This window comes from Anopheles aquasalis, chromosome 2 (genome assembly GCF_943734665.1).
Source record: "Anopheles aquasalis chromosome 2, idAnoAquaMG_Q_19, whole genome shotgun sequence".
Taxonomy (NCBI): domain Eukaryota; kingdom Metazoa; phylum Arthropoda; class Insecta; order Diptera; family Culicidae; genus Anopheles; species Anopheles aquasalis.
This window is the reverse complement of record NC_064877.1, coordinates 70,308,147-70,325,646: the sequence shown is the minus strand read 5'-3', so window position 1 is coordinate 70,325,646 and position 17,500 is coordinate 70,308,147. Positions and strand designations below refer to the sequence as shown.

General features: G+C 49.2%; 3 protein-coding genes across 4 annotated transcripts in view; all 3 read right to left on the bottom strand.

Moving 5' to 3' along the window:
* Positions 1 to 13,106, bottom strand: part of LOC126569023 (uncharacterized) — a 55,607-nt gene extending 42,501 nt beyond the window's left edge. The window contains exons 1-4 of one of the 2 annotated variants that reach the window (XM_050225805.1): positions 12,980 to 13,106; positions 11,990 to 12,841; positions 9,380 to 9,527; positions 1,470 to 2,498 (exon numbers count right to left, since the gene is read on the bottom strand). In XM_050225805.1, coding sequence (XP_050081762.1) covers positions 1,470 to 2,498; positions 9,380 to 9,527; positions 11,990 to 12,146 — 1,334 coding nt within the window. In that variant the 5' untranslated portion in view covers positions 12,147 to 12,841; positions 12,980 to 13,106. Of the gene's footprint in view, positions 1 to 1,469; positions 2,499 to 9,379; positions 9,528 to 11,989 lie in introns of both variants that reach the window. The other variant, XM_050225804.1, reaches the window with a different exon arrangement.
* A 1,082-nt stretch (positions 13,107 to 14,188) lies between these two features.
* Positions 14,189 to 16,541, bottom strand: LOC126580974 (protein brambleberry-like). Its single transcript, XM_050244346.1, has 3 exons — positions 16,323 to 16,541; positions 16,169 to 16,263; positions 14,189 to 16,106 (listed from the first exon to the last, which is right to left on the bottom strand). The coding sequence occupies exons 1-3, from the start codon at positions 16,337 to 16,339 to the stop codon at positions 14,485 to 14,487; spliced, it is 1,734 nt and encodes a 577-aa protein (XP_050100303.1). The 5' UTR covers positions 16,340 to 16,541; the 3' UTR covers positions 14,189 to 14,484.
* A 186-nt stretch (positions 16,542 to 16,727) lies between these two features.
* LOC126580983 (uncharacterized) overlaps positions 16,728 to 17,500 on the bottom strand; it is a 937-nt gene continuing 164 nt past the window's right edge. Inside the window, exons 1-2 of the mRNA XM_050244361.1 lie at positions 17,126 to 17,500; positions 16,728 to 17,052 (exon numbers count right to left, since the gene is read on the bottom strand). The exon at positions 17,126 to 17,500 is cut by the window's right edge and continues 164 nt beyond it. Of these exons, the coding sequence (XP_050100318.1) occupies positions 16,761 to 17,052; positions 17,126 to 17,500 (667 nt within the window). The 3' untranslated portion in view covers positions 16,728 to 16,760. The remainder of the gene's footprint in view (positions 17,053 to 17,125) is intronic.

Below are 17,500 nucleotides of genomic sequence, written 5' to 3'. Positions count from 1 at the left end.
GAGGAAGGAATGGAGAGAACACAAGTGCAAAACATAAAAAAGCGGCCACCGGGAACAGGTACGGGCCGCCAGGGAGCAAAGTAATTTGTTCTGCAAACCGAAATCTCGATCGATCGAATCATTCCGATGCGGAGCAGCAAATCATACCGATAGAGAAAGACAGAGAAAGAGCCAGAGAGCAAAAGGATCTGGAAGGCACACATCTCATCTCATCTCACGAGGCGCTCCTGCCGCTAGAGCAAGCAAAACATCCGCATACTACAAATCCGCATCCCAAAAACCCAAACAGCTCGGCACGGCGATCCGAAGATAAGGATGAGCCCGTTCGAGCCAGGTAGGCGACCGGTTCGGTAAAGCAAATAAAAGAAACCAGAGCATCCTTCGCATCTTCCTCCAACCGACTGGTGCTAGACAAGCATCCCAAAAACCGAAAAGGGGGGGGGGGGGGGGGAGGGAGTTCCGAAAAAGGAAAATCGGCCACCGGAGGCTGATAAACGGCGCGGATGGAGCGGCGCAGTGCGGTTGAGGCGAAGGGGCGGCCGAAGGGTGGAATGAAAAACAATCATCCAACGGATCCGTTTCCTTTTTCTTTGCGAAAATTGCCCCAGATCGCCCACTCCACACCCACTGGAGCGGAATACACAGCGCCGAGCAGAGCATCAGCATCAGCCACAACAACAACAACAACAACAGGGCGAAGCATAAAGTGCTGCTGGCGGATGGCCTCCAAAGTCGTGGCCGGGGAGGGATAGCTGCGCATAGCTAACGAAGCGGTCGCTTCGCAAATTCAAATGAACGTGAGCTGCGGAATCCCCTAGCCCCGTGCATTCGAAGATGATTGAAGAACTGACACAAAACTCAGCATCTCCATCTAGGGAAGCAGAATGGTTCCGAGCATGGAGGATCGCATAAATCGCGGACACGGTCGTACGTCACCGGCTGGCTGGCTGGCTGGCTGGCGTATCGACTCCGAAGGGGACCGAACCGAACCCGAAAGCGACCCAGAAACGTGTCTCAATCAATCTGTGTGCGGAGTGGTTCCGTGGCCGCATTACCCAAAGACGGAATCCCCGCTCATCGCGCGGAAGGAAGCTAATGAACCGTGTCACCCCACGTGCCCATTATGCTGCATCACGGGACACCATGGAAACCACTAGCCGGCGAAGGGGGAAAGGGCAAGCAAGCAAAGCAATCGATACCCCGATTGTATCGTTTGCTTGGATGAGAATGAAGTTGCCATCGATTTCGTAATGCTTTAATGTTGAGAAAAAAAACAACAGCCAATCTCCAATACAGAGCAATACATTGTAGCAACCAATGCAATTTTGTGTTGGTCCCGGGCGTTTGGTTTGCCTCCGGATGTGGGATATGAATCAGCAATTCGAACAACATCGCAAGGTAATCGTGTCCTGCTACACCGGAGAAAAGTACAGACAAAGCATGTACACAGAGGGGTGAAACGGACTTACCGATAGTTGAGTGCATCCCGGATGTTATACTCCCGGAAGGATCCGTTGCGCATCGAGCGTTCCAGCTCGAAGCGATCCAGCTGCGAAACACGCTTCCGAACACTGGTGCAATCGCGGGGCCCTCGGGCCCTACCAGGACTTCCGGCCTGCCGTAGCGGACTGCTGCTACGATCGCCACCGCCGCCAGCATCATCAACACTGTCACCCACCCGCTCAAGCACTGCATCCGCATCACTTTGATTATGCTCGGTATCATCATCACCAACGGCACTCACAATCTCACCACCACCACCACCACCACCACGACCACCATTATCCCCGCGCCCCAACACGAACCCCTCACCGTCACTGGGGAGCCCATTACCGTCGGCACCGGACACCGTCGAGCCGGATCCCGTATATCCGCCGTATCTCTCATCCACTTCCTGCATCTCCTCGCCGTCGCCAGCACCACCCGTTGGTAGCGTCAGATCCGATGCTGGTGCCACCACCTGACGCCACGCATCCACCGTCAGGTTCGTGTCGGTATCGTTGGTGAGCAGCGTGATTTCCATCGAGTTAGAGAAACCATCGGTTTCCGATGGTTGCGGTGAGCTTCCGGTGGTGGCAGCAGCGGAGACGGCACTCGGCTCGCCACTGGCCGACGGTAATTGACGCCGGTAGCGTGCATGCGCCTCGTAGCCACCCGGTTCATCACCATCCTGCTCCTCGTCGTCACCACTTGTCAGACGCCGCAGGTAGCGCACCATCAGGTGCTCGAGTGTGGCCCTCAGTGAGCTCCGTTTGTCCTTGATGGAGCGGGCCGCCACAAGCCCTCCCGTCGATCCGTGGCCATCGTAGCGGGATGTGGCGGCGGCGGCCGCCGGAGCGCCTGCTACCAACGGCGATCCGGGTGGTGCTGCTGCGGCGGCCGCTTCTTCCAGCTCTTTCTCGTGGTTGCGACGCATCGTCGCTAGGAAACGCCGTCCAGCTTCCGTTTCCTCGAGTATCAGCTTGTCCACTTTCTGGGCCGCGTACGGATGCGTGATGCTGCAAACAAAAAAACGAAGCGAAACATGATTATAGACAAAGAATTTAATGGAACATTCTTGTGCAGTCAGCGATGATGGCCGCTGCAGTCCACTGTCTGTGAGGACGCAACAGCCAGATCCACACAAATTCCTTCAGAATAATGTTTTAGAATTGTGGCATTTGAATTGTTTCGACAAAAAAGCACTGTCAGAAATGACATGAAGCGTAGGAGCCCGCGAGAAAACGTTAGCGCTAGGCGTTACAGCCGTTGGGCGAGAGATAATAGGATAAAAAGGCCCGCGCGAGCGGCATTGAGCTCTCGCTGGTGATAGAAACGACAGACTAACAAAAGAAAACAAAATTTGTGGTCTTCAGTCGAAAGTGAGAACCAACAAATTGTCTTAATTTTCTTATCAGCTCCGTTGCGAAGGACATCCGCAACAAGCACTAACGAATATAATGAATTCATACTTTTCCCAAATATGTTGATAGCATAGTTACAAGCATCTTCTAAATCACTATCAATTGATTCATCACATTCCCATGAACTGTCATTTCATAAACATCCTTTACATTCTTACGAAGCAAACGTTGAAGAACTCATTTACTGTTCCTCTTATCTTAAGTGACTATTGTGATCTTAATCGGACGGAAAATTTCAGTTTCAGATGCCCTTTCTTGGCAGACTCGAGATGTCTGGGCTCGATGGAGTAGTTATGATTGCAGATCTCTTGAGCTGAATAATTCATGTCCTTTCAGTTGTGCTGCAACATCTATCACAGGATCTAAACTATTCAAAAACTCGAATTTTATTTCTTTCTAAGTGAACCATATTTCCTATTCCTTGAATCGCATTTTCATTCCAACTTCATCAATGTTTAACAAAGAAAATCAATTCAAACAGAATCTCTTCTTTATTTTAATAGTCCAACATTTTTTTGTTTTATTTCGACTGCGAGTCAGAAAAGCCTCAATTTGTAATCTGACTTTTGACTTATCCAGTTGCCGAACGTCCAGAGTTTACATGAGATCCAAGATTTCTTCATTACCAACGAATGTATCCCAATGTGAATTTTCCCCTCCACGAAAAAAAAATAGAGAAATGCAGCTGACATAAGATAAAATACTGAAATTCCTCTTCGCTTTCCAGCACACCAACCACAACCCGAAATGCAGCATTTTATCCCAAAAAACAAAAATGGATAACATCTTTAAGTTCCTGGCACACTCAGCACATAGCGTATAGCGTGCCATCGGTTACATAAAGAGTAAAAACGAGAAAAGAAAAACACGTCTGCGCTCAAGAGAATTGCACAGGACACAGAAAAGTGTGTCAAAGAATCTGCCAGCACCACCAGCACCGGGGACATATGTTACCAGCGACTCCAAGTTCGGTTTTGCTGCCTTTGCAGCTGCTTCTTCTTCTGTTGGTAGCAATTCGCGAAAAGTTTTTTTCCGGTTTTTCGGCCCTCACCCCGGAGCATGATACCGAACGTAGAGCCCCAGCTCCGCTCCACGACGGGCCCCGTCCGTACAACGTTCCTTGAGGACACTTGGCTTTCGGCGACTTTTCCAACGAATTTTCCGCTGACTTCTAGAGTCACCGTCGTCATCGCCAGCCCGATTTCACCAGCGAGTGTACCGTGTGCCGGAGTGGCCAGGGGAACTTTTCCTCCAGAAGAAAACTTTTGCTCCACCACAGTGTTGCCACTTCAGCAGAACCCGGGAAAACCGGGGCCATACTGAGGGGTGATAATGCCGTGTTTAAAGTGTTAAATGTTCAAACGGGGTACAACAGCAACAGAGGGTCCTTGCGGTGGGCTGGTACGTCGCGCTGCTGTGTATGTCACCGAGATAAGTGCACTTATGCTGGCCTTTCAGGAGAACCAGTGCGGCTGCTGCAGCGAGGCGGGATCGGGTATTATCAGGGCTCGTCGCACACCTTTTCCCCACGCCACAGCCAAGTGCAAGGTGTACACACCAATAGGGAAGCGAGTGAAGTTTATCTGAAATGAAATTTGTTCTCAGCATTACCACGCTTCGAGGACCGTGCCTGCAAAACATGTAGCAGCGTTCAACGACGTCACCTACGCGTTCGAAATATAAATTACAGCGGCGCTTTCACCGGTTAAATGAGTATTATGCAACTAAAGTTGCACACGAATTGGCTGCATTCATGGAAAGTGTGTTATTTGAATTTCAGATTCACCCAAAGAACCCATTACCTAATTTGCTTACCGAGCGTGTGCCAGCGCAGGCGAGGCAACATAATAGCTCACAAAGACGACGAAGGGTTTACACTGAGCAGACTCGATTACGGTGCTACACGGTGGCTTCCTTTGGCAAACACCATCTATCGCCCCTTGCCTTTAGCATGACTTGGAAGCTGGATAATAAAACCTGACAGCATTAATAAATGTCACCTTCCCCTCGCAAGAGCCAACGAGCTAGTACTAGTAGTAGTAGTAGTAGTACTACCGTACCATTGAGCCACTAAATCACAACCCACAGCACAGCTAAACTTTGCTCATTTGTGCAGCGAACAGCAGCAGCAGCAGCAGCAGCAGCAGCATGGTGCACACAGCTTAATGAATAACTTTCGCCAAGCCAAGCCATGCCAAGCCAGGGGTGCTTCCAGGCAACACCACCAGCAGCAGCAGCAGCCGGTAGGGCCAGAGCGATGGAAGCATAATTTTATGATTTCATTATTTGCTACCTCATTCGTGGCGCACATACGGGACGATGACGCGGCGGCCGGAGGTGACGATGACGCGGACGCCAAGTTGTTGCTTCTGATACGCCGACAACCAGCCCGGATCTCGGGAGGAGTAACCGCTGGCGGTGGTGCTGCTAGCTGGACCAAGAGACCAACCAAAAGAGAGTTCTCTGGCCATCGGAGTACAACGGAGCACGAAATCACAATCATAGGAGTAATTAATTTATGCCGCATCGCTAGCTATGTGTGTGTGCGAGTGCGAGTTGCGGTAAAACATGACCAACGAAAGGAACGGAACACCATCAAACCCACCGCAAACCCAACGTACAACAACTCCGGCCGAGGCCACGGGCCCAGGAATGGAGTCGAGTCGATTTAGCTGACCGCAGGTAGGCGGCCATCACCATCCCTTTGCGCAGCATCATTATTAGGGTCCACGGACACCCGCACGGACACCCGCACGGATACCACCGCAGCCACCAGAGAAGCGAGCGCAAATTGCGCAAAACTTTGGCCTGATAAAACTTCATCCAGCCATTCACTGGGCCGGCGCACGCCAAACCCCTCATGAACGGTTTCTACTGGCTACTGGCTACTGGCTGCTGGCACGTAACAAACAATCCATGGCGCAAAATGAGACCCCAGACCACCTCTCCGCTCCCGGCGAATCCCGACGGAACGTAACAACATAACTGGGTCATCCGGCGTAACCGCGTAAGGATCCCAAGCAGTACGCTGATAGAACCTTTAGCGGAAAACATCCAGCGCGGTGCCGCGCCCAACATTACGCGCTTCCGGATTGAAGACCACATCATTTACGGGATACGCGGCACGGCCTAGCGCTCAATTCCTAACGCCCAGGCTGTGTACGGTGCGATGGACGACGAGAAATTCTCGTCTTGGGTTTGTGTTTGTGGATTGAATGCATTTCCGTCGATCACGTGCTTCTATCCTCATGCCGACCGCCCTTTTCATTGGCCGCACGTGATTTGAATACGCACCAGCACTCCCGGGCCACCGAGGAAAGTGGCCACGCGGCAAAGCGTCAACTCCTCCCAGCCCGGCTCGACACGACTATCGCGGACGTGCGCCGACCGTGCTGGTGGTGTTGATTGCTTCACGTTGGTGCGGCCTCCGAGTGATGCTCCCCGAAAGCATTGTGTTGGCCAAAGCGAACCGACGACGACGGGAACAAAGCACGAAAGACCGACTCCTGGTGGTCCTCGTGTATGGACCACACACGCGCACACATATGTGGCCCCTGGGCGCCCCCAGGCATGCCGTGAAAGCCAAGAGGATACGCGATGCTATGCGGGATCCGTCCGGCCCGGACCCGTGTTGTCAGTTTTCCTTCCTACCGTTCTTCGTTTTCCATTCCGGCGGCGTGCACGAACGCAAACGGACCCTAGACCCCCCTCGTACACTATCCACCAAAATGGCTCCAGTGGCACCTACCGAGGGGGGTCGGGGGGGGGGAGAAAAGATAACATTTTCACATTTTCCATGTTTTCCACATTTGCAGTAGAGTGCGCGTTCTATAGTGACACGCTACAAGCCTCCATCCCACCCACCAACCCACCCACTCGAGCTCGAACATGTTTGGGTTTTCCGGAGGATGGTGGGAGTCATCACGGACGAGGCTTTGTGTATCGCCATTGTGGAGGGCTCTTGGGTGCCCAGTTCCACGTTTCCCCATCTTTTAATGCTACTTTGTGTGCGCGCGCACTCTCTGTTATCAACGTAGCGACAGCAACATGGGCGCCTGTCGACGGCGTATTTTGCGAAAGGCGCGTGCTTTTTTTCCCGGTGCCTGTGTCCGGAATGGCCACTACAATCCCGGTTGCAACGTAGCGTCCAGTGGGACGACACACATATTGTGTGTTCTCTGTCGCAGACCGGTGCCGCTTCATGGCAGCATGATGGCAGTGGTGGCAATGGCTATGACAAAAATAACATATTATATGCTAGCGCGTACCGTAGCAACGGCTCGGCCTCGCGTCTAGGCGCGGTGGTGCGCCCACTAGATCGCTGCTCTGCGGTGGTTGTCAGGGTTTAAATTGGATGCAGCTCATGATGTTATTGAGCGCTTGACAAAATACATAAATATTTGTCAACTTTGCCCACCAGCCAATTTGCGCGAAGATGAGCGCGACAAGATGGGCTTTTTGTTAATTTTTTTTCTTCTTTCTGGTTGGTTCGAATTGAGTGCAGCACGAGGAAGGGAGAAACGAGTTGTTATAATGCTAGCGTTGAGAGTACTAAATAAAAGCAGCCAGGCATGATAGGACCAAAATAGTTCTATGCAAATGTTCGCCTCGATTGAAGGGGGGCTTCGGTATTTAATTTTTTGGTGACAAGTGTTTTTAACATTTTTTCCCTGAAAGCTGATCCTTCCAAGAGTATTGTGTAAAAGATTTGGATCAATTGAGGAAAAACTGACAAAGACACAGATTTTTTAAAATCCGCGTTTCATACAAGACTTAATGCAGCTCGCTACATTGAAGAGCGTTTCCCAAAACCAACGTTTTCAAAGTCGGTGCCCATCGTACCGTAAAATCTACTCGACCGATCGATTTGAAATTTTTAACACATAATCTGTACACTCTTTGCTAGGTAGCCCCGCCGAGATATCAATCAAATTGTTGATAGTATTTTTAAACAATTATGTAAAGCTCGTATTGTTTGGCAGAATTGCAAAAAGCATCACTTTTTGAACTTCAAAAATCTGCCAAAAATCGAAAAATTGGAATATCAACAAAAACTCTCCGGAGCTACCTGGGTAAACTTATAATCTTTCTATCAAATATCGATTTATAAATTTCAGACTGGTCACGTCATGTCGCTACGATGGGCACCGTAAAAAGTACATTTGCGAAAACGCGCCTACCATAATTTGATGCCACGGATTAATTTTTCAATGAATGTTGCACAAAACAATACCAAATATTCTTGAAAAGTTGTAGATTAATATGTCATTTACTTGAAAAAATAAAATTGAATGGTTACGTCACAAAAAATCGCCAAAACAGGCCTTTTTTGGCCCGAAAATACCGAAGCCCCCTTAAGCACTCGGAGAAAAACGATAACAGAAACTCACTCAACCACTAAAGAGAAAGAGACTTCTTTTAATAGGCTGACGTCAACACCATCTAGACATCATCGATTTGGGAAAACTGTTTAAAAAAATGAACGAAATTAGCCACGCGATATCCAGCTTCTCCGTGACAAAGCCGATCTTTACCACTGATAAAGCTCCACGTTTCGCCGGAAAGAACGAAAAGACAAACTTCGTAAAAACCCGGCCAACCCCGAACTTTGTTCATCCCGCTAAGCTGCCGGTTCCGATGGAATCCTCTCAGAAATAATGCAAAAAGTAGGCATCGCTCTCTTTAAGCAAGTATAACTATTCTTAACGGACCAACTTTCGTGGTGTCTTCGGTCTCCATTTCACAACGAAACGAAAAAAATGGATGGAAAAGATCGGAAAAAACTCGCGGCTCGCGAAGGGTAACGGAAGCAGCACTGGCGGGTAGGGACAGTGTGATGAGTGACAGTCAGTTTCCTTGCTAACACGATACCTCTCTCTCTCCACGTTCCCCTTTCGACCGCACCGACGACAGGGTCAAGGTCTACAGGAAGGATAGATGCCAGCGCAATACCGCGCGCCAACAAAAAAAAAAGGGAAAGAAAAGCAAGACGCAACGCGTGTGGTAGCTTCCTTTTAACGTAACGGGATTTTTCCCGCTTCGTTTGCGCTTGTGTCTCGTGTCTCCACGTCTAGTGACACCGCTAGTCGTCGTAGGTCCGGGACCGGGCTGTTGGTCGCGCGCGCGTGCTTGTGCTCGCGAGCAACACCATCCTTTCGCCAGCAGGTGTCACACGATGGCTGCATGAAGACGGAGCACTCCGGCGGCGGTGGTGGTGAAATATGATACGGAAGCTGTGAAAAATATGCTGCCAACGAAGCGACTCACTGCCAGAGCGGTAGACGTCGCTGCTGTCGTCCTTGTGCAGCGAAACAGCGGCACATTCGCTTGCACACGCTCTCGGCTCCGCTCCGCTCAAAATTATCACGAAAACTGTGTCATTTACACATAATTAATGAACGTGCAGGCGATTGTGTGTGGATGGTGCGAGTTGTCACCCACATTTTCCAGGGACCGAGCGTGCCCGGCCAACTTACCTGTACTCGTTCAGGTGAACACAGCCACCGGTGCGACCGGGCCGACAGCGGGGCGTAAACTTTGCCTCAAGGATCGCTATTTTCGATTCGAGGTTCCCACACGTCAACCGCACCTCGGTGTCCTGACAGCCCCACTCCTCGATGACCTCTGCACAGTGCCCACGCCGACACAACACGTTACCAGCACACAAGATGATTCGTTCGGGGTGTCCGCGAGAATGGGAAAATTGGAGAGAAAGAAAGAAAGTAAGTAAAGTTAGAATTGGAATTCCATTTTTTTGCTTCTGCTATTCGTCGCAGTCTACTACAGCTGCAGACTACGTGGTGGTTGCTTGTCTGTCTGCTTCTAAATTCAATCGAGAAAATCCAGTCACCTAGCTTTGTCCCGCCCGTGCGGAGTCTAGAACACTGAAATGAGTTTCTAAAAGCTACTCCCCGTCCATGCCTGCTTCTCCTAACTCCTTCTCCTTCGCCATTTAACCATCATAGCTGCTTTGCCTCTAGGAAATCGAATAGAACGAGAGTATGGTAGTAGGCCTCATAAGCCAGGCAGGGTCCAACCGCTCGAAAAACGTTTTGTTGATGCGCTTTCAACCGCTAAGAACCGGCCAACCCATATTTGCTTAATGGCTTACGTGGTTATCGAGTCCGACGTCGACCCGCCAAGAACCTTTTTCTCGTGGATCTCTTGTGGTTGTGTAAAAGTTTTCTCTCGCCTCGCGGTAGTTGGGGAAACGGAACAGCCAACTTAGAACAGAGAAGGAAATCGACTTTTCGGTGGCTTTCCAAAAGGTCCTTTCTTTTTTTTTCAATATGAATGTTTAATCCCGCTTCTACAGTTTAATTGAATAATCCGTTCAATGGCTGCTACAAAAGGATTGCCAAGCGAATGCTAAGCGAGATATGAATACTCGCTTGGCAAGGCGGTAGGGTTGGCATTTTATTTTTCTATTCAATTCCAACAAAGGAAAGGAAAAACGTCGCCAACTTTTCTTTTCCGGGACTATTACAAAACGCGAAACCGAACCACATGCGGTGGTAGTCTAGGTAAATCGTAAACACGGTTTATGGCACTTCCCACGCGCACCATACGGATTTAACAGGTGCCCCCACTTCCCATCCCACCCAAGGGGTCTACAATGGCGGTAATCCTCATTGTTGACAGCTAGCGAACCGGATGAGTTCGTTAAATAATATTTGTTGAGCCAAAACTCAAACAAACAACTTTCAACGCCAAGGAAGAGAAGAGGGTGGTGGTCTATCGGACCGGCGGCAGCCAAGACCAACCCTTTTCAACACAAAAAGACCCCAAAAAGGTGACCATTGGACCCGAAACAATCGTTATCCTTTGGGGGGAGGGGGGAGGGGGCCTGGGTGCAAAACAAACCCTTGGCCCACCCCCCGGGTCGGGTGCGAAAATCCAGGCTCACAACCCTGGTGTGGTGCTGGATGGGGTGGTGCAAACACATTGTTAATGTGCCCTAACTGCCCTAACCCGCAGGTCCGCATCCGTTTGGGCCCGTAGGACCTCAAAGGACACCGAGAAACACACGCATACACACGCATACAGACATTAACAACGGTACGTGGTTGTTCTGCGTGAACGATCGCCTTCGGCGCCATAACCGGCAAGGCTCATTGGGCCAATGGCGTGCCACCGCTTGTGCGTTGCCAGTAGACGCGACGGAGTGCATTGTAAATTTGCTGCCAAACGACCAGCGACCAGCGGGAGGAAGTTTTATCTGTTAGAAGAATGTCCCGGTACCCCCGGGTCTCCCCGGGGGAGGAACCGTGGAGTGGCTCCGAGAAGAAAAAAAACCACCTTGCATTCCGAGCGAAAGGGACATTTTTATTGTTACCCTTGCCATTCGAGACCGGACCGGACAGGTTGGGATGCCGCTAAGCGTGAAAGGAATTTGTGTGGCTCAATTTACGATGAATTTCCCCATGGGGGAGAGTGGGGGCCCATCGGGTGGAATGCGAACTTTGGGCTAAGTTGGTAACTGTACTTTCCCCCCCAAGACCGACAATACTTCCCTCGTATGCAAAGGGTACAATAAGCCACTTTGCAAGGTAAGACGGATGGCTTTGGGTATCTTATCAAACGGATTCGCCGAGGCATATCGCTCGATTTAAATCGATTTTCTTGCCCCGGTTGGTCTTGTTGTGTACCTACATAAAGGGCATTAAATTGCGGGAAATAGGCCGTGCCTTAACAAACAACGTCTTTTCCAGGAATCATCGAGTGTGCGTGGGTGGTTTCAATTACTTTATCATGACGTATGAAGTCATCTTTCGAGATGGTAAAGACAACCCTTCCGTTGCAGAAGAAGCTACGATTGCGTATTGCCTCGCAACGAAGCCTACCTTCTGGCATCGTCGACGTTCGTTCGAGAGTAATATCCTATTCCAGTCTAGTACTCCTACAATGGATGTTGGTAGAGTAAGCTAATTACCATTTTCAAATAAGCAAACCCAAGATCTGTATCTAGTAGGCCGATGAACATTTGCACCTTTTCACAAATACTGGCGGGTTGGGTATTATGAAGTGGGTTGTAGGGAAGCATATCGAAACAGGTAGCACATCGAAGCGGCACAAGAGTCTCTTACCTATGGGAGCAATCATCATCTCCTCCATGGAGCCATTCACAGAAATTGTCCAGCAGCCAAGTACAATCGAAAGGAGCATACAGCTCCTTGCGGTGCTGATGGCACTGGGCTGCTGATGACTGCCCGCACCATGTTGCTTCTTTGGTACCGCCGCCATCGTCTTACTGGGTTCGGATCTTGAGTGCTACGCTAGCTTCACAGACACTTTTAGGCCTGGCGTGATCGCTATCGATGCTATCGATGCCGAAACGGTTAGATAGTTGTTTTATTCTACAATAAATACGGTTGACTACACTATGTATCCATCGAAGCGTGGCTTCCGTTGCACTATTGCGGGCAGGAATTTACAATCCCTTTTTGTTCACTACTTTGATTCCCGATGGTGAAGTGTTTTCACGAATCATCGCCACACAAAAGGAACCATTGCAGCACCATCAACATCTTCTTCACCATAATTCCAGTGCGCTCGGACTAGCTTCTCTATCGGCCGCTGCAGCAAACCGTATCCTGAAGGAATCATCATCCTTTTTTTTGCTGAGATGGGAGCACACTGACACTAAAACCACGATACACTCGTCAGCATCTTGTGATAGCATCTCATCGTCACATTCATTTCCTCGGTACCGCTTTTACCCTCCATCTCATCAGCATCAGTGAAGGTCGCTATGGCGCAAGGACACACCGCCACCTACAGGAATCTTGCGAGATGCACAGAGGCTTGCCGACACTCCAAAGCATACAACCACACACACGCGCACTGGCTTTCGCTTTCGCCGGAAACGTTTTCCGATGGTTCAAGATAGCTGGTTGGGTGAGCACAAACTTGTTGGACTCCCTGGTTCACCGTGGTCGCTGGAAGGAAGATTTTGCTTTTATGCTTTCACTGCATTTTCTTGGCCACATCCACTCTTTCAATCCATCGTAGCACGCTCATAAACACTAAAGCACAACAAGCCGTAGCCTCAGCCTCAAACACCACACAAAACTCACATGGTCGAGCACGGGACAGGACATCGACCGCTTCGGCCGACGGTTTCGGATTGTTTCCGAACACGGGTTGTTGGTTCCGGCCGTCCGGCGCGTTCTCGAGTCGTGGCGGTCGGTCGTTGTCGTGTCGGTGTCGTGTCGGTTTCGGGAAAACACCCTCATCTTTGCCTTCCCCCTTCAAAATGGCCAAGAAGTGGGTGGAGGGGGAAAGATCCAAAGGTGAATTATCCTTGATGGTGAATGGAAAAAAAAATTGAATTGAATTCAAATTGGTAGATTTTTGAAGTTGAAAAAGTGATGTTTTTTGACGATTTTATAAAAAAAAAAGAATTTTACATAATTGTTCAAAAAAACGGTATCGACATTTTTTTATGAAAACTTGACGAGGCAACCTGGAAAATAATGCACAGTTTATGTGTTAAAATACTCATATCGATCGATCCAGTAGTTTTTATATGCTACGATGGGCACCAACTTTGATAACGTTGGTTTTTGGAAACGTTGCTTCAAAGGAGCGATTTTACTAAATACTCTTGAAAGGATCAGCATTCACAGAAAAATGTAAAAAATATATGTCACAAAAAAATTAATTGCTTTTGTCCCGCCTTAAGTTTAAAATAATCTTACTTAAATGCAGCATTGAACTGCGCATTACAAGTGAAAATTTTCACGAAAATGTTTTGAAAACCACCTTTTTCCGTTACTGCGACAAAAGGAATGTCTAGGTTATAGCTTTTATAATTGATGTTTCTAATTATTTTGTCTCACAAAGACATTAAATGCTCATAATTTTAATGCTGCCGACATTAAGCATACTCCAACATAATTGCAGTTTGATCATACGAATGCGCCTGGATCTGGTCTAGGTTTTATTCCAGCGCGATGAGTGTTGTTAAATATATTGCTGGCACTGTATACAGAGCATAAAATTCCGAATGAAGTTCACGAATGAATGGAATGAATGGAAAATGGGATGGAAAATGGAATGAAAAGTTTTGTTTGAGGCGTTGCCCGGTGGAAAAAAGTGTGGAATAAGTGAAAAATCGTGGGAGCCGTCTTGAAGAACGATTAGCTACTAATTCTCGATGGAAAGGACGAATACTACACCCGCTAAAGGAAAATTCACTACGCGTTGCATGTACACCCGTCTATGTGATATCCGGATCGTAGGATTAATATACAACCAACAAGGTGGCGTATTGTATCGGTCACCAATATAATTTATTACTGTATGTCTTAAACAAACCCTTACGGCGTACACGTAAAACCCGGTTTGCGGCTAAAATAAAGCAAAAAATTAATTTAAAATATTTACAATTTTCTAAAACCCAACACGGCCAATTCGTAAGATAAATTCCTAATTATCTAAGAAGTTGAAATAATACAACACATCCATGTCCACATTAAATCAAACAGCAAACTTATAGCGAGGTAGAACGGAACTAAGAAAATAAGACAATTTAAATAAATAAGAGAGCTGCTTGAGGAAAAGCATCGTGGTACGCGGTTCACAAGCCTCGCGGTCCATGAAGACGACAGTAATCACTGCCAGTTTGGGCACTGCTGCGACACTGATCACCACGCAGGGTTCTGGCCGTGCACTGTACTCGATTTTGGCTAGCCGATCTCCGTTCCGCAGCTCTCACCGGAGTCCTGCTGCGCCGCACATCATCCGTTCCGCTAAATCGTGAAACACTTCGCCGGAGAGACTCACGCAGCAAGCCAGAAGGAGTGATCGAACGTAATCGGCTTGTATTTCTGCCATAGCGATCTTCCTCTTCATTCTCGCTATCGGTTGGTTCGTTTTCTGGGTAATGGCGATACTCTGCACTGGAACGCTGTGGCGTTTGACCGGTGCTGGTCGTTGATGGACGTTCCAGATTGACAGTACTGCTCTGGGGAAGCCCAGCTCCAGACGAAGAATATTTCAATACAAGTCGGACGAATACATCAACCAAGGCAATACAAGCCAGTGCTATGAAAAGCCGCAAAATGTCTGGTTGAAACAACTCCAACAGTCCTCCAACCATATTGCCAGGAACAGCCACAACCAGTGCAATGCGCAACATTTTATCTGCTCCAACGAAAGCTAAGCAGATCATGCCGACCAGCAGAAAGCTAAAGTGCAGTAGGATGATGTATGCCTTCTGGAGAGCATTTTCACCGCCACCAACCTTTTCCGTAAACCACGCCAGCTGCCGATTGAAATCGTCCCGTACACTACCCAGCGATTGCAGCACGTTGGCAACGGTTGCGTTGATACGCTGCAGCTGCTCCAACGTGTAGCGGTACTGCTCCTCAGCCACACGGTGATGCTCAGCAAAGTGGAGCCCCGTGTCGTCAATCTTGGCCGCAATAGCGGCAGCGTTTGCTTGCAAACGCTCTAAATCGGTCAACAGGGAATCGTGGTTTAGCTTGCTGCGCTTTGAATGCTGTTCTAGCTGCCTCATGCTCCCATCAATACGGGCACGTAAATCGGTCAACAACACGGCCACCTCCTGCTGACCGGCTCGGATTAGGCTTTTTTCGCGCACCAGCTCGCGGAAGTTCGACTCGACCTTTGCTCGGTGCACCTCGGACAGTTTCATGATGTCACCTTGCTGGTGCATAATGCGCTCGTTATTGCCCACCATCTCGTCGACCGCTTCCCGAGTAAGGCTCTGTAGCTGCTGTTGACTGTCCGCTAGCTCACCCATCATCCGCAGCTGCTCGTGGGCCGTGCTCATCAACTTGTTGACCGTGAGCTCGGTCAGCCCACGGAACTGCTCATGCCGTACGCTCGCACATACCGCTTTGGCCCGGTTCGTTATCAAATGATAGGCGTTCCACGTGTCGGAATCCATCCGCTCGGTACACTGGCGCAAGGACATCTCATCCGTGCACGGAAACAGGGGCCGGCCCTCGGAATCGGACTGGCAGTTGAGCAGCATCACCGCCAACTTACCCATCTGCTCTCCGTTCAGTTCGTGGCAGGATTTCTTCAGCTTCAGCACGATCCGATGATGGCACAGGTCAAGTTTGGACAGCGTCATTCCGATCCATTTCGATGCTTCCCGTATGAACTCTTCCTCACCGTCGCTCAGCTCATACGGCACACCCGGGAACGTATCGATCGCCGTCGAGTGATCGCCTGGAAAGGGACATCATTGAAAGCGATCGAGCAACCTAATGCTGCTGCTTCCAATTGCTTACCCCTATTCTCCTGTGCAGGCCAGATGTATTCCAAAAGCGAAGCGGTTGCCAGCGGCGACGGTACGCAAACGAGCAAGAGCATAACAACGATCCATCTGGAAAGTATAACTTCTGTGAAAATGGGGCAGCATGTGCTAGGGACATGGTTAGTTACCTTCCATTCGAACTCATTTCGGTTTCTAAAATTAGTTAACGTTCCTCGAACTAGGCGCGCAAGGACCAACGCAGAGCGGCCCTGAAAACACTGGCAAACGTGCACTACGGTCGCACTACTTCGAAAACAATCAAATCAAGATGAAAACTCAATCGAACGCGAAATTAGGGCTTAGTTAATCTCACATTTTTCAGGAAAAAAGGAAAACTCGCGCGCCCACTTTCACGGCCAAAATATTACGCGCCAAAACACCAGCTCGCCATCTGTCAACAACAGCTGATTCGCACGACGCGCGACGCACGCACGAAACTAAAAAAAAACCGTTTAAACGAGCGATTATGAAAATCACACCGAATTTGGTGCTTAGATTTTATTCTCCTTTTATCAGAAACTGAATCACTCCTTTCTCAATACAAAACAGTTGGCTATTCTCCTGATCTAGAGCGTGTCACCGAATATGTTGGAAAAAGAACCGAGCAAAGAAAGCTTGCATTCGGCGTACACGCTCTCGCACACCGGTAATCGATCGTCCCGGGGGCTAAAGGTGGCCGAAACACGTTCCGCCTCTCGATACCGTTCATGGCTAGCTTCCATAACGATGTCATCGGTGGTAGATGGCCGAAAAACTATGTTCAGCAGCTCTCCCACCAACCCACTTGTGTGCGTAAAGGCCGCCTCAGAAGTCTCGCATATGGCCCGGAGCACGCAGCTATGACCATCGTAACCCTTCCTGGACGGGAAAAACGATAGTACGGTCCATTAGAATACATATTTGTCTATTTTACACCACACAATTTACTAACTGTTCAAACATTTGTTCTATGGCGCGATAAAACATCCACCGTGACCCGGCATGAGACGGTTCCGGAAGGGATTCGGTTCCATTATCCACCACCGTCCCCTCGTACCGTTCGATCCGATCAGCCGCTAGCACTAGTGGGACAGATCTCGTGTTGCGCAGCGGTTGTACCGGAAGTCCTTCGGCCTCGTGACGATCCAGAAACGGTGGTATCAAGTGTGACGAATTCCATGGAAGGTAGTAGACGGTTTTGATAACATACCCAACGGTGATCGATTCCAGCTGAAGGTCGACGGGTATACCGAATCCACCGATCAGTTGCAGACGGCCAGGATTGGCGCGTGGAAATATTAAAAACCGTTTCTGGCGTGACAGTGAC

What these genes read in the sequence shown, in the direction of transcription:
- LOC126580974 (XM_050244346.1), bottom strand. An exon ending in GCCTGCACAGGAGAATAGGG is followed by an intron (nt 16,107 to 16,168) that starts GTAAGCAATTGG and finishes GTCCCTTTCCAG; the next exon opens with GCGATCACTCGACGGCGATC.